The sequence below is a fragment of the Vipera ursinii genome (assembly GCF_947247035.1).
Source record: "Vipera ursinii genome assembly, chromosome: 2".
NCBI classification, from domain to species: domain Eukaryota; kingdom Metazoa; phylum Chordata; class Lepidosauria; order Squamata; family Viperidae; genus Vipera; species Vipera ursinii.
In genome coordinates, this window is record NC_139513.1 from 71,287,905 (window position 1) to 71,305,196 (window position 17,292).

At 36.1% G+C, this 17,292-nt stretch overlaps 1 protein-coding gene across 1 annotated transcript in view; it reads left to right on the forward strand.

Annotated features, from left to right (window-relative positions):
* Positions 1–17,292, forward strand: part of GNAI2 (G protein subunit alpha i2) — a 126,669-nt gene that overhangs the window by 101,093 nt on the left and 8,284 nt on the right. Inside the window, exon 6 of the mRNA XM_083351723.1 lies at positions 17,021–17,150. Coding sequence (XP_083207849.1) covers positions 17,021–17,150 — 130 coding nt within the window. The remainder of the gene's footprint in view (positions 1–17,020; positions 17,151–17,292) is intronic.

Genomic DNA, 17,292 nt, shown 5'->3' on the forward strand with positions numbered 1-17,292 from the left:
TGGGGGCCGCCAGTCGACATTCTCTGACCGACGGCACCCTGAGGAGGCCCTCTCTGTGGGAGCGCACAGGGTGATGGGAAGTTGACGCCGGCAAAAGGTGCTCCCGGAAATAACCCGGACCCATGCCATTTAGGGCTTTATAGGTCATCACCAGCACTTGAATCTCACCCGGAAGACAACTGGAAGCCAATGCAGCTCGCGGAGCAGAGGTGTTACATGGGAGTATCGGGAGACCCCCATCACAACTCGCGCGGCCGCATTCTGCACCAGCTGGAGCCTCCGAGTGGTACTCAAGGGCAGCCCCATGTAGATTTGTTGATGCTAAGATTTCAGCAAATGGCCCTTATCTTCATTTGACGTGGCACTTTGTGTGGCAAGCCCCAAGGGAAGGAAATTATTTTGAAATTATTCTGGTCTTTTGCCCTTATGGTGAGCTACATTTAAATCTGCAATCATTGGAATATAGAAATGAAATTCTTCAATAAAAAGCAGTGAATAATGAGCAGAGTGCTATGAAATATTTTCATTAAAAAAGTAACATTTATATTTTCCACCAAGACTTGGCTGGTTTCTCTCCATTAGTATTCCTTATCTCAGGAAGGCTAGGTCCATATTACTCCAGAAACTATTACTTGACTTCTGATGAGTGTTTTATCTTTCTCTTGTCAGTAACACCCCTTTTTTATGCGAGTTACTTTTGATAGATATTACCAGGCTATTGAAAACAGGCTTGTCATAGCATTTCCCCTTCTTTGCAGGATACTTACAGTATTATTATAGCAATAAGTAGAAGTCACATTTAGTATAGTTTCACATACATATTTTCATATTATCTAAAGATATACAAATATATTACTGTATTACCAGATGGATGGATGGAAGGAAGGAAGACTGTTTTTAAAATTGAAAAACTATAAATTTGGGGTGTGCCACTCATTAAGTAGTGACACTCAAGTTAGATTCCCATTTATGGAAAATGTGAAAAATCACACTACAGTTATTAATTATTTAAAAAATCGATGTGCCACTCATCTTAATGACTTTGGGTGGCTTACAGACACACAATAAAATATGTAAAAACAACATTAAAACATGAAACCCAAAACTAGCGTTTAAAGTCCAACCCCATAACTTATTGAGGCACTTTCTAAATTATGTAATCAGGAGGCCAGCTGTCAAAACGGAATGGCTGTGTTGAGACGCCGCTCCAAATGAGTGCGCCGATTCCACAGCCACTTCTCTGTGCTTGGTGGGTTTTTTAAAATCCCCAGATCTCTTGGAGGGAAATTGGAAAAGGAGGCGCCCAGCTGAATGATTCTGGACGGCGGTCCAAATTGTAAAAAGCAGGAAAGCCACGGAGAAGTCAGCCAGGAGAAGGAGACAACCCAATATGGCAGCCGTGAAGAAATGACAGCTGTCAGCTGGACAGAAATAGCAGTGAATTAGAGGGACAATGATACAACTAACCTGGTGGCGTGAGTACCTAGTGAACCCTCACAAGTGTTCCAGAGCATAAAATCATTCTGGAGAATTTTGAAGAAGAAAAGAAGAGAAGGGACACCCCAGAGTGAAAGGGAAAAACTACCTCCCCTGTCAGATAAAGAGACGATAAAGAGACAGGGGGAAAAAAGAGGCTTTACCTTAAAGCAACAGACTCATAAGCCACAAGGAATAACGAACAAGGGTGGTTTCTCTTTTTGGCTCTTGCAATAAAGCTAAGAAGTTAAAAAAACCTGGAGAGCGACAGTGCTGACTGAGCAGAGAGAACGGACATTTTGAATAAGAACTGAGAACTAATTAGCATTGAATGAGGGAAGAGTGACACAAGTTAAGAAGTAAAGAAATTGCCTTAAAAATATTCTAAAAACAAAAAGGATAAGCTGTGACTGAACTGAGAGTTCAGACAAATAAGAACTAATTGAATATAACTCATTGCATGATTGAATTGGAAGAGACTAACTAGGAACAAAAGGTTGAAAGCTTAAGGAGGGTGAGAAAAATCATTTACTTGCCTACCTTCCCGAACATATCAACATCTATAACTGTTAAGAGATTAATATTAATTAATATCTTTATACACTTAGGATTGTGTATCATCTGACCCATCCACTGCGATAATCAAGTTCGCAGATGATACAACTGTGGTGGGTCTTATTACAGGTGGGGATGAGACAGCATATAGGACGGAGGTACAAAAACTATCCATATGGTGTAGTAACAACAACTTGCACCTAAACATCAGCAAGACGAAAGAGATGGTGTTAGACTTCCGGAGAAAAAAGGAGGAACCTGCCCCACTTTACATCGGGGAGAACTGTGTAGAGAGAGTTTCCTCCTTTAAATTTCTGGGAGTCTACCTCTGTGAAGATCTGACCTGGAAAGTTAACACAACTTAGGTGGCTAGAAAGGCCCAACAGAGGCTTCACTTTCTTAGGGTCTTGCAGAAGAACAGGGTAGAACAACAGCTAATTACCCTCTTTTACCGGTCTACTATAGAGAGCGTCCTCTCGTATGGTATTGTGGTTTGGTATGCTGGTCTGACAGCCGCGGACAGGAAAGTATTACAGAGGGTAGTGAGCACAGCACAAGACATTGTGGGCTGTCCCCTGACACCACTGGATGACATCGCCAGGACTCGTTGCCTTGGAAGAGTGAGGAAGATTATCAGGGATGACTCACACCCTGGACGGTATCTCTTTACTCTCCTACCATCCGGTAGGAGATATAGGAATATAGCCAGCTGTACCAACAGGCTGAAAAATAGCTTTTATCCGTGGGCTGTTAGGCTTTTAAATGGGACATAATCTTATGCAGAATTGACTTGGGGTGCCGGTGTGTGGTGTAGTTGGTTCACATAGTGTGGTGGGATGGAGGGTTTGTTGTCACTGTGTGTTGGGGGGAGAGAGCACGGGGGGAGGCTCAGCTAATCTCAATGTACACATGTTGTACTTTGACAATAAAGGTTTATTTATTTTTTTAATTAATTAATTAATTAATTTATTTATTTATTTATTTATTTATTTATTTATTTATTTGTAAAACCTGGTCTATATTGCTAATGAATTGAATACCTGTTACAATACTTAGGTAAACCTATTGTTATATTATTGTTATATATTATTATATAGATAAATTAGAATTGCAGTGGAATATGAACATTTAAAATTGATTAATATACCAGACCGTTAATTATTGCATATTAGAAGTGTTAGTGCAAGAGGTTTTATATTGTGTTAGGAACAGAATATATTATTGTTAAGATATAAAGTATCAGTGACTATAACTTTAGAAGAAGAATAAATTTTTCAGGTGTGGCGGAGGGAAAGACAAAGATTGTACACAAGGGGGAGGGCTGGTTGACGTCATTTCGAAAGATGACAAGCATTCCCAACCTAACGAGAGCTGGGGCTGGAAGAAGGCAGATAACCCAAGCTACATTGGTGGAACTAAGCTCAGCAGGGCAAAGATCGATAGAAGAGATAATGTCACGTGAGAGAGCAGGTTCACTCAAAGATCTACAATCAGTGTTACAATTTATGCAAGAGGTTATGCTGAGAAACCACGAGGATTTGAAAAAAAGAAATAGGTGAAATAAGGAACGATACCAGAGAACTTAAAGAGAAGATGGGAGCAATAGACAGAAAATTTGAATGTTTCCAACAACAAATATTGAAAAATGAACAGAAATTATTAGAAATGGAAGATAGAATTAATAAGGAAGAAAGAAGAGTAGATGAAATGAATGAAAAACTCTCACAAGCAAACAAAGAATTAGAAAAAATTGTTATCTTGTTTGAAACAGAGAAAGCAGACCATTACCTATGTTTTCAAAACATGAAAGAAGAGAAAGGGAAGGATCTCCCAGAAATGATGACAGATTTGTTAGCGAGGGCCTTAGGGACCGGGAAAGAAGAATTGGCAAATGAAATCGATGAAATATATAGAATCCACACAAATTATGCGAGAAGAAATAACTTACCTAAGGAAATTCATATTAGATTCGTTAAGAAGTCAATCAGAGACGAGATCTTGCACAGAACTAGAGACGACCCGATAGAACACAGAAAAGAACTAACAGTTCTCAAACAAGTCCCCAGGAGGGTAAGAGATTTAAGAAGGCCCTATCAACACGTCACATTGAAATTAATAAGACAAAACATCAATGTTAGTGGTTAATGCTGGAAGGGATCCTGATGACCTGGCAAGAAAAAAGACATAGGCTGGGTACGATAGACAAAGCAGAAGAATTTTTTCAGCAGTATCTAGGCAACGAAGATGAATTAGAAGAAAGAGAACTAAGAGAAGAGGACACTACAGAGAGACATAACACAAAGACACGAGAATCACAAGGCAAAGAACGGGAAACCGAGAGAAGAGAAAAAATGAACTATGGCAATGATGATGAAAGCAGACTCAAAGAATTTAAGGAAGAGAGCGACAAGATCAAAATATAGGCAGTAATGTGGAAGAACTAACAGCACTATCATTAAACATAAACGGTTTAAACTCCCCGGCTAAGAGAAGTAAAATTTTGAACAAGCTCAGTAAGAAAAACGTAGACATAATAATTTTACAAGAAACACATATAAAGAACCAGCACCAAGATTTATTAAACTACCCTAAGTTAGGAACTAAATTTGTATCACTCTCACAACAGAAAAAAGGAGGAATTGTGATATATGCCAGGGAAAGAATTCCAGCAAAACAAATCTATCAAAACGAGGAAGGTAGAATATTGATAATTGAAATTTCCTTGAATGAAAAAAAAGTCACCCTGGTAGGAATTTATGCCCTCAGTGAGAGACAAAGACAATTTTATAAGAAACTACATAAGGTTATTGGTGATACTGAATATGAGAATATTTGCTTAATTGGCGATTTCAATGCAATTGTAGACAGAGAATTAGATTATAAGTGTGAGGAAGTAAGGAACGAACCAGGAGAACATTACTCGGTACTTTTTTTAAAATGGTGGAGGAACTTAATATCCAGGACAGTTGGAAGGAGAGAAATTTGAATGCAAAGCAATTCACATATTATTCAGGGCGTCACCAATCGTGGTCTAGAATTGACATGGTCTGGACAATGAAAGAATTAAATTCAGATGTAGATGATGTAACAATAGATATTAATACATGGGCAGACCACAATCCCATTATAATTAAATGGAAAGGACAAAAGATAACGAGGTGATCCCTAAAAAAGGCAATCTTAAATCAAAAAGAATTAAGTATAAGATGGAAGAACAAATGCGGATATACTTCCAGACTAATAAGAAAGAGGTGACTAACACCCAAAACCTGTGGGATATGGCCAAGGCAGTCATGAGAGGAACCGCAATTGCATACATGGCCAATGAAAATAAAAAGAAAAGACAATATCAAAAAAGTAGAGGAAGAACACAAAAAACTGGAAACAGAACTACAAAAATACCAATTCAGGATAATTTGTAACTGTGCATAGAATTGTTCTTTTGCCCTATCTATGCTTATTCCTCTAGAAGCCAAAGTTGCAATTATATATGATTTTATTGTTCCTGAAAGGAGCAAAAGTGCCAGTCAAATTGAGTCTGTTTACAGTTGCAAGAAAAAGTATGTGAACCCTTTGGGATTACGTGGAGTTTTGCATGAATTGGCCATAAAATGCGCTCTTAACGTCATGTAAGTCACAACATTAGAAAAACACAGTCTGCTTAAAATACTACACAAACATTAGCTGTTGTCATCTTTTAATTGAACATAAGATGGAAACATTCACAGTGCAGGGTCGAAAAAGTATGTGAACCTTTGGACTTAATAACTGGTTGACCCTCCTTTGGCAGCAATAACCTCAACCAAATGTTTCCTGTAGTTGCAGATCAGACCTGCACAACGATCTGGAGTAATTTTGGACCACTCCTCTTCACAAAACTGTTTCAGTGTAGCAATATTTTTGGGATGTCTGGTGTGAATCGCTCTCTTAAGGTCATGCCACAGCATTTGAATTGGGTTGAGGTCAGGAGTCTGACTGGGCCACTCCAGAAGGTGTATTATGTTCTGTTGAAGCCCTTGTTTTGTTGAATTACTTGTATGCTTTGGGTCATTGTCCTGTTGCATCACCCATCCTCTGCGGAGCTTCAGTTGGCGGACAGATGGTCGTACGTTTTCCTGCAAAATGTCCTGATAAACTCTGGAATTCATTTTCCCATCAATGACAACAATCCATCCAGGCCCTGAGGCAGCAAGCAGCCCCAAACCATGATGCTCCCTCCGCCATGTTTTACAGTGGGGATGAGGTTTTGATGTTGGTGTGCTGTGCCTTTTTTTCTCCACACATAGTGTTGTGTGTTTTTCCCAAACAACTCAATTTTGGTTTCATCTGTCCACAGTATATTTTGCCAGTAGTGCTGTGGAACATCCAGGTGCTCTTTTGCAAACTTCAAACGTGCTGCAATATTTTTTTTGGACAGCAATGGCTTCATCCGTGGTGTCCTCCCATGTACTCCATTCTTGTTTAATGTTTTCCTTATTGTAAATGTGTCAACAAAAATGTTAGCATGTGCCAGAGATTTCTGTAGGTCTTTAGCTGACACTCTAGGATTCTTCTTGGACGGCTATGCCTAGGGAGAGTAGCAACAGTGCTAAACTTTCTCCATTTGTAGACAGTCTGTCTTACCGTGGACACATGAACATCAAGGCTTTTGGAGATACTTTTGTAACCCTTTCCAGCTTCATGCAAGTCAACAATTCTTGATCGTAGGTCTTCTGAGAGCTCTTTTCTGCGAGGCATGGTTCACATCAGACAGTGCTTCTTGAGACCAGTAAACCCAAAACAGGTGTGTGTTTTTAAAGGGCAGGACAGCTGTCAGCAACACATTGAATATCATCACACTGATTGGAGTCAAGGTTGGCTCACTCCTGGCTCCAATTAGCTCTTGGAGAAGTCATTAGGCTAGGGGTTCACATACTTTTTCCACTCTGCACTGTAAATGTCTCCATCTTATGTTCAATTAAAACATGACAATAGCTAATGTTTGTGTAGTATTATTTTAAGCAGACTGTGTTTTTCTATTGTTGTGACTTACATGACGTTTAGAGCGCATTTTATGGCCAATTCATGCAAAACTCCACGTAATCCCAAAAGGTTCACATACTTTTTCTTGCAACTGTAAGTACTGTTCCAGTACTTTTGGAAACTACACAGTCTACAAGTAAAGCCAACACTGCATGATTCTAGCCAGCAGAGTAAAACAAGATCATGTGGAAATTTCCAGATTAAGGAAGTCACAATTGTGATAATGCCACAATTAAAAAATTTATGCCATATGGTTCAATCAATCAATCAATCAATCAATCAATCAATCAATCAGAATAGAGCCGGAAGGGACCTTGGAGGTTTTCTAGTCCAGTCACAGTGTCTTATTATTTCACAGTGTCTTATCTGGAGGCACGTTCAGACATTTCTAGTAACCAATTTAAGGTATTTTCTTGACTTCATAGTTTTGCCTTTTGTCTGGCCAGCTGGATGTTTTTCATCAGCATTGTGACCTCAGTCATCAGACTGTGCCTGACACATTCGCTAAAGGCCTGAACATATTATTATTTTCAATCTGGCATTTCTTTTCCATTCCCAGAGGTTCATGCCTGTTTTTATGGTTCCTCAACAGACCAAGCCTCTTCCTTTATCTGGACTTGGGAATAGATACAGTTCCCTGCAGGTGGATTTAAGTTTGTCATAGATGGGAAATATTAGAGATTTCTATGAAGAAATGCAAAATGATACGATTTAAAATTATGCTGCAACTAATTATGATATTAGATTTAAGTCATTAAAATTGTTGAAGAGCAAAAATCTGGCCTGCAAATCCTTCATCTGGAATAAGGCTTCAGAAATTTTGTTTATACTATGGTAATCTCATAAATTAGATTTCTGCCATCTTCCCAAGTATACTTAACTAGCTAATCCCTCTTTAGGTTTTGAATTCACTTATGCATATTTCTGTTTGCATTAGGAGAAGGATACTAGCCTTACTATTAGCTTTGCAAGTAGTCAAGACAAGAAGCACACCCAGAACATTTATTCTAAAGCTAGTAGTTTACATTACATTAATAGAATCTTGCAATTTTGAATATACATCTCTTCCTCACTTACCTTTACAATCCAAGAAACAAACTAGGGAGGATTCCTTCTGAGATATTTACCATGCCTCTTACCTGATAGTTGCCTAGTTTATGATTCTTTCCCCACATAGTGTTACATTTACGCACTGTTCACAGATTCAGTTTTCACAAACATGTAAATGAGTTACGCAGCCATTCCATAAGCAAACTTCATTTATATTTTAAGACTTCTTGAACTATGTCATCTATAATTGCAGCTTTATCATTTTTTAAATATTTCACATTTATGATCTCCTTTCATCATGTACTTTACTTATAACATTTGAATTAATTCCATTTTCCTGACATCATTATAATACCCCTACAGATCTCCAAAGGTTCCTTACCTTAGCTTCATTCCCAATTATTATTTTTAATTCTGTTAATTGGCTGGAGAATAATTGTTTAGTTCTCTTCACCTATTTCTAAAACCATTTTTCTTCCTTATCTGAATCATTCTACATTTCTTTTTATTTTAATTGTTATCTGATTTCTTTGACAAAATTCTTTACAATTATCTTGTTTTTAAATTGCTATATCTATTATCAAAATGTCACTTTTTTGCAGGTTTCTATGATGTATTTTCTCCTCATATCTATATGGCCTCTTTCACTTCATTATTCCACTCAACACCATTTAGTATGCTCCTATAACTACAAGACTTCAGTGTCTCTCTGCAGTGCAGTGCAGTTCTTTTCATTCTTTTCCAAATTTCCATATCCTTTTTCTTTATATTCATTTTTTATTATTTCCATTGGGTCTTTTAAAGCTTTCTCACAGTAATTACTTTCCTTTTCTTTCATGCCCATTCCCCCCCCCCAATCCAATAAAAATGTAGGCTATATTCATATTCAGAATTTCTATCCTTCATTAATGTTTAAAATGTTATAAAATCAATGCTTTTAGATTTGTATTCATTCATTTGTATTTCTGTGGTTATGTATGAAAAAAAAATATTCTGCTTCAGGCAAGTATTTGAAGTACACATCTTTTTTTCTAATCAGATGTTCATTATTCATTCTTGAGTCTCTAAATGGTCGAGTTTCTTTTTCTTTTTGTACTCTTGTTAACTTGTTCCAGTCTATCTATTCATGTCACCTAGCGGAATATTTTTTCCCCCAAGTTGTATCCTAGATTGGTGAAAAGAGAAAGTAAAGCAATTTACAAGTCTGAGAGCTTTGATTAGCATGTTGTAAATCTTTCCCTAGTAGCTGAGGCAGAGCTAAGGGCTGGTAATTTAGAGAGAGAGTAACAAAGACTTGGAGAGTTCAAAGAAAGGTTGCATGCTTCATAAATTATGCTAATGTCTCAAGCTGCTAGCTTGAAGATTTTGAATTCAGAAATGCCTCCTTCTTCCTTCCCATCCTTATAAAAACCAATAAAACCCTTTAAAAAAAAGAAAAGAAATTCAAGACAGTTTGTAGACAAAGCAAAACAGGACATCGTGGGAATACAGGTCAGGAAAAGAAGAGTTGTTCTCAACAAGGATTGGGGGTATGAAGCACGCAGGCCAATAACTGCCAAATAATATAATTAAATTATGACTAGATGTGGTTAATAAGGATGCTATTAGGGGAATCTTAAACATCATGCTTCTCAGGGGAGTCGGTTTAAGATTATCCTGCCAAAAACCAAGAGTAATCATTTGACATATGTATAATGAATTAACATTGAAAACAACATTTTTTTCCTGAGAATTATAGGTTGGTTAAGTTGGCTTAGTACATTTTTTTTCCACTGGCAAAACTAGGAAGTACTGAAGAGTATTCAGAACAATATTTGTGGGGCAAAGAAACTTTTGGATAGTAATGGCAACAAAGAGTGTTCTTCTGCCTCCCTATCTCCCTGACATATGGAAAAGCTGTCGAATACTTAACTGTAGAGAATCTGATATGGGTTTATAAAAATCCTGTTGTGTTTCATTTTATCAGGAGGAAAGTAGTGTTTGCTTGTATGTCAGTTGGTTGCCTAAAAATGGAATTCCCATTCAGCTTCCTCTTGTTGTTCAACTGAATGGTTGGCTTGCTCCTTGGAGTCGGTGGCCTGTCTCAACAGCCATGTTAAGGCTGGCAGGAAGCTATTCTGAGAACAGAGTTTCAAGTGGCAAGAATTCATACAGAAAATTTTGGCAGGGTAGGAAGCTCACCCACAGCAGTGTTCCCTTGCCAATTCTCAGAGCTTTTCTGATCTCTCCCTCTCCCTCCCTCCCTCCCTCCCTCCCTCCCTCCCTCCCTCCCTCCCTCTCCCTCTCTCTCTCTCTCTCTCTCTCTCTCTCTCTCTCTCTCTCTCTCTCTCTCTCTCTCTTTCTTTCTCTCGGAAGTTAGGGCTGTCAAATAGTGGCAATTTGATCAAGATAAAGACATTTTTAAGGTATTTCTTGAAATCTAAAAGTTACACTGGACAGAATTCTTTCCTGCCTGCCTTCAGTTCCCCCCCTCTCCCCCTTCTGTGTGTGTGTGTGTGTGTGTGTGTGTGTGTGTGTGTGTGTTTGAGAGAGAGAGAGAGATCCTTTGTTACTTGTTTCATATTCCAGATGTTTTTCATGGAGCTGACTGTCTACGCCAGGGGTGTCAAACTCGCAACGTCACGTGACATATCACAACTTTTGCCCCATTGCCAGAGCTGGGGTGGGCATGGTTTTGGCATGACGCATCCGGCCTGGAGGTCGGCAGTTTGACATCCCTGGTCTATGCATATGCTGTTCCAAATTCTACTTTTGAGCAGCATTTCTCATTAACCTAAGTTAAAAAAACTGATTATCATTTCAATTTGATTAGAGCGAGGTATTACTACACATAGAGGAGAATTATTAATTTTATTGGGGTGCAGAAATGTGACTGCCTCAAGTTCAGAAATGTGTCAAGTCATTTAGCCATCAAAAACTGCCTGGTGGCCTCTGTCAGGAATAAACCACATATAATCTTTTCTTTTCCAAACCTTTGTGTTAAATTAAGGAAAAATTCAGTCACAGATCACAGATCAGAATCAGTTTCAAGGAGGATGTAGGATATTGAATTTATAATTGAGTTAAAGTTTGGCACTGTTCTGTAAGTTTGTATCTAGCATTGAGAACATAGTAGAATCAGTCTCCCCCTTCCCCCCTGCCTCTGCTGCTCACCACCCCCATTTCTGAAAACAAACTGTATCTCCAGCCATGGGTAACACATTTCTTGGCTAGAAGAATGCAGAAATCAATGTATTAAAAAAAAGAACTTTATGGTATTGAATGTATTGAGATTGTTGCGTGTCACTTTCATCTTATATTTACCTTTCTTAAGTGACATACAACAATCTCAGTATATTTAATGCAAATACCATAAAGTTGTTGGTTTTTCTTAATACATTGCTTTCTGCTTTTTAGTATTAGATGTTTTGGCTAGTTCATTTGCAATTTCTTGCAAAATGAAATCTCTAATACCCTTAAAATATTAATAGAAAGATTGAAAGTGCTCTTAGAAGAATATAATATTTAGTCCTGGAACTATAAAATTTAAACATGAACATTAAATTACTGATATTAGCAGTGATATTTCCATTTATTCAAATAATCATTTAGATTTTACCAAGAATTCCTTCTCATTATGTTATTGATTCTGCATTTTTTTTTCTTTTTTTAAAAAAATATTTTATTAATTTTAACTAATTTTTAACTAATCACCTTAATATTTGGTAAACAATGTGTTGTCTGGGTTTACATTTAAGAAACATTCATTAACAGTTGATTTCTATCATCTATAATCCACATATAACCAACCTTAAGTTAATATAATTCTTGTTATTTTAGTGAATGATGATTGAATATAAATGTTTTCTAATATTTCTACAGATAATAATCACATCAATATAATATTCCTTTTCTATGTAGTTATTCTGGTTGTCTCATCATAGATCCTGTTTACAATTCTTGTTTACATTTGTTTTTCCCTCAATGTCCGAAACATTCTTACTGGTTAAGATTGTCTCAAAGTTAATTACATTTAAATATTTAAGTCTATTTTTTCTCATGTAAGCCAACCCAATACTTTTACTTTTCTTAAGGAATAAATAAGACTAAAAAAAGAAGAATAAGAATAAAAAAAATTAAAAGATAGTATGCTATTTAAACTCCCTATTTCTCATGTTAATATATATTTATTTTCAAAAACAAATCGTTTATTTTTTTACCATAATTAGAAATATATTTAATCTTTAAATATTCCATTTAATAAATCTAGTCCTCTAGTCTTTTAACTCTTATTCAAAACAGTTTTAATCCATTGTAATTTTCTTAAAGTCAATCACCTTTAAATATCTAAAACATTTCCTTTATATAAGCCATTCCTACTATTTTATATTACTCATATCAAGAAATAAAGAAGAAAAAGAAAGTACTATGTTACTTGAGGGCTCTTCCCTCTTAAAATCAAATTCATATCGAAAATTTTTCTATTTCTTTAACCGTATTCGAACAGGTGTTTCTTTTTTAAATATTCTCTCTGATAGGCCCAATTGTCTGTTTTCTTAATTTTCACTTTAGCCTTTTTTCTTTTGCCCAGTATCTTTCTTAATCAATATGTTCTGCTGAATCAAAGAATCTTTCCATATTCTTGTAAGTGTTACTGTAGATATAAAAGGTAAGTCGAGTACAAGATCTTTGTGAGAGGCATTTGCCCATTCATTTTTGTTGAAAATCTTTTTCTTTTTCTCTCTGCTTCTCTTATCATTTTTTTGTCTCTCCAGTTCTAATGTTTTTCCTGGCATCTCTGCCGTCCATTTTGTCCAATCTTTTTTCTTATCCTCAAATTTGTTTTGTGATGTTAAAGTATAAGTTGCCTTTTCCAAATCCAGTATTTTTTGTAATTTTCCCCCCCACTTGGGTTAAATCATACTTTTTTGTTTTGTTAGGTTCCATCTTTGAGTCTCTATCCTCAAATTTGTATTCAGTTGTCTGTTTTATCTGTTCCTTCTCTGTTGTTGTTTCCTGGGATTTTTTTGTTGTTGTAAAGTTAAATTGGAGATGAATTGGTTTATATTTTCAAAGTTATTTTGGATTTCTGTGTGATTTTAAATCGTTATTTGAATTACTTGCAAATATCATATGTCTCTTGTTGAAAAGTATTTTTTCTTTCTATAAATCTCTGATTTTCCATGATGACCAAGAATCCAAATTTTCTTTTCTCTGCAAATAGCTTTGGGGTCAGAGTTAAATAGATACTTGTAATCCAGAAAGTTCAAAAACAAATTTCTTTTCTTTAGTTTTTTCCAGATTTTGCCAAGTCCTGCATGAAAGCCATAGCTGTCGTAGTCTTCATCCACCATTAGATGTCAGCACTGGTTTATTTTTCAAGTTTTCAAAATGAACAAATTGCCTTTAAAAATGAGAATCTTAACCATTCAGTAATTTCAAACATCCAAATTTAAGTTTTATAGTCATTTCATTTCATTTCAATACATTTTGGTCATCCATAAAAGGTTTAATTCGTCGCTTCCATTAGTAAAAGGGTGGAGCAAAAATCCCCCTCCTTCACTTTCAGAGGTTTTTTGCTTCATGGGATTTTTTTTCTTCAGGAAAGTTGATAAGTAGGATAGAGAAAATCAAAGTTCTTACCCAGATTCAATCAGCTTAAAATAGTGCTTTTGACTTTGGTTGCTTGCAGCTTGGGTTAGACTCTGAAGTTAGGCTAGCCTTTTTCCTGTTGGTTTCTGAAAGCCTTCTCCTGGACAGATCAGGTCGACTGCCATCTGTCCGAGGTCCCCGGGACTTTCTTCCTTCTTTGCCGCCTCTTTGGGGCGGCTTCTGGCCCATTTAGGGTCCCCTAACAGGAAGAAACTCAGCTGAAAGGCACGGAGTCCCGAACTCCTTGACTGCTGTGCTACTGCACAGGACCGGAAGTCTGATTCTGCATTTTTTCATGTATGTTTGGTATCTGAATGATTTTCAGTAATCCAAGTGAAGATAAAAGTTTTTAAAAATCTTAATGGAATTATATCATGTGATCCTGAACAATTGTACTTGTTTTTTCTATTTAAAGTATACAGTATATATTTCTAAAACTTACTGTTTTTATTCTAGTTGTTAGCTGCTTTGTGTCATAAAGTGTAAATAAACTGAAATAATAATTGCTCATATTAAATACCATGAGAAAATAGTTACTTCTAACTTATGCAAAAACCGAGGATACTTTCATAAATAAATTGCTTTTCACAGCTTGTAGTCCATTTTCATGTGTTAGAATAAAATATCCTAGGGCACTTCAGATATAGTTGGATTGATATTCTGCTTAGTTATGTCAAGTTAATATCTACTGGAGTCAAGAACACTTGAGATGGCGATAGCTTTCTTAACCCTCAAGTAAATATTGCATAAGTATGCATATATGAACCTTTTCTTCCATCTTCGTCTCCATTTTCAACAAACACTATTGTACTTAAATAAAATGTTCTGATCAGTTCCACTCCTTTCGGCTATAGACCTTTGAGCAACTGCAAGTGTAGGAAAGTAAATCAGAATTTCATCCAGTTGTGCAAGATTCTAAGTATAGCTGGGTCAATACTCTTATTCAGTAGTGGCTAAGCTAGCCCCTTCCTCTTCCTTCTTCTTTTTTTTTTTTTTTTTGGTTATGACTTCCTAGGTGTATATGACTCCTTTTTCTTTGTCTCTGTACCACTAAGTAGCCTAACATGAAACATTGCTCTGGCTATCTTAATGTTCAACGAATGAAAAGTTATGTGTGTGTATGTGTGTGGGGGAATCTGTCTATCTACTAATGTAGCTAATTTCCATTGTTTAATTATTTTACTTGAGTTGTTTGTGAAAGCTTTCTTATTGTTCTTTTGAAAATTAAAGTATTAATATGTTTTCTTATGAGATCAGTGGGCCCAGTTGCCATGCTTTACCTGCAGTCATTGGAATATTGAACCTAATATTTCAGCTTTCGAACATGATAAGATATACAATCATACAAAACTTAATTGAGAAGTCATCTAGAATTATAAAGGGTAATTTCTAATCCATTAGGGAACTTTTTATTCTTATTAGACAACGGTTCATTAAGTAACATGGAATATCATATGATTTCTTGCTCCATTAGGGAGATTAAAAATTTTCCCTCACACAACTGTTGGAAATAATTGTGTTGCAGCCCACACACTTTTTTGCAGTTTTAGCACAGAACAATTTCCTCTTCTCCCAAACCGAGGTTGGAAGATGGAACATAAATTCAGAAATACTGCACCAAATGGTCTGCAGCCATAACTAAGTAAACGTGTTCAAATTAGTTTCTATAAATATGCATATGGAATTTGAGAGGAGCAGCCTAGGTTTCCAATTGATAACTGTTGATATTTAAACAAAAACACCAACTAATTACAGATGTTTACAGATGTTAATAGGAATCATGACTGAGTTTCAGGTGATGAAAGTTTAAGGCAGGTTCTTTCTTGGAATGAATGGAATACTCACAAGGGAATGGAGGTTCTCAGTCATTTGGGACACACAGAGCCCCTGTACTTGAGACTTTTAGATCCAGGACAGGCTCTTAAACAGATGTTTCAGCTTAGCTGCTTTTGTCGTTCTTCATTTTCTGAAGAAATTATTTATTTTTCTTTTAAGAACTCTGCCGAACCTGAGTATATTTAATATGTATTTCTCTTGCTGATTACTGTGCACATTTGGTTTAGATTTATTTATATTTTGATCTTTTGTTATGCTTTCTTTGTTGATGTCTGGGCTGTTTTCTAAAATAAATAAAACAAGACAGGCATTTAAATATAATTTTCAATGTGTGTAGTAAGAAATATCTAAACAGTCTCTTTGATTTGATATAAAACTCTTTAAGAGAGACCATTTTGTGCAGTTACCGTTGAAAAACATTTTTTTCTTAGAATTATGTACATTCAAGAAACAGCAGTCATTTTTTTTGTCTGTGCCTCAAGGCTGAATTACATGTTTCATAAAATGCATGATGTTGTCAAGTACAGCAGTTTCACATGAAGTGCATCCCTGTCTTGGAATATATGGTGCTTGTCCATATATTCATGCATCTGTCTTTTTGGGTATTCTACTTCCCCCCACCCGAGTAAAATAAAGTTTTACAGGACACCTAAAGGTATTTTTAAGGGAATCAAAATAGAATTGCCATGATTGTATTATTATATTTGAAGTTTATTAGTATTCTGTTTTTGCTGAATAGGGGACTTTGTTGACTTTAAAGACAGTATACTGAACAGCCAAAGTGTAGTTTCCAAATATGGATTCTATATTATCTTCACGACTGAAAAAAAAGTTCCCCATTTAAACACATCAAGAAATACTCCTAAATGCTATTTGTTCTTTCGTATATTGCATAGTACAGAGAAAATCCAAGCATTTCATCTCAGTTTAAACAACTGGTCTGTATAGAGGACCTTCTGCAAGACTTTTAGACTGTATTACTGATTTACCTCAGATAATAACCCCTGATATAATTGTTTGGACTCAAATCTAAGCTAGATGAAGCCTAATTAGTAAAATGGATGGGAGAGTGCTTGAGAATACCTGGGCTGAAAACTGGAAAGTTTTTTCAGCCCAGGTTTTCAACTGAAAAGTCATACAAGCAGAAACCGTATTCTATACGGTTTCCATGGAAAGCACATGGACAAGTCCATGAAGTCAGTAGGAGACACGCTTGACTCAAAGAGAACTTTATCTTTATTGAGATGTTTGTAGGGTTAGATATGAAAATAGTATCAGATATAACTTTAACTTTCAATTTTTTGTTGTATCATTAGTAAATGAAAATGCATTGATTTCTTCAAAGTTATGTTTTGTTGTTTCCATGTTTATAAATGCCCTTTTTTGATTTTCAGTGATGTGCTTCTACAGTTACAGTTTGACATCAGTAACCCCGTAATTTTGCTTGCAGGATGTTTGATGTTGGGGGCCAGAGGTCTGAGAGAAAAAAATGGATCCATTGCTTTGAAGGAGTTACAGCCATTATCTTCTGTGTTGCTCTTAGTGCCTATGACTTAGTTCTGGCTGAAGATGAAGAAATGGTAAGGATGCAGTCATAATAAATGAAGCTATCATACATCAAGTCAAATCACTAATCCCTTAAGCTTAGTATTTTCTACACTTATTTGACAGTTACTCATTAGTCTATTGTGCAGAATTTTGTACTAGCTCTTCCTGTGTCAC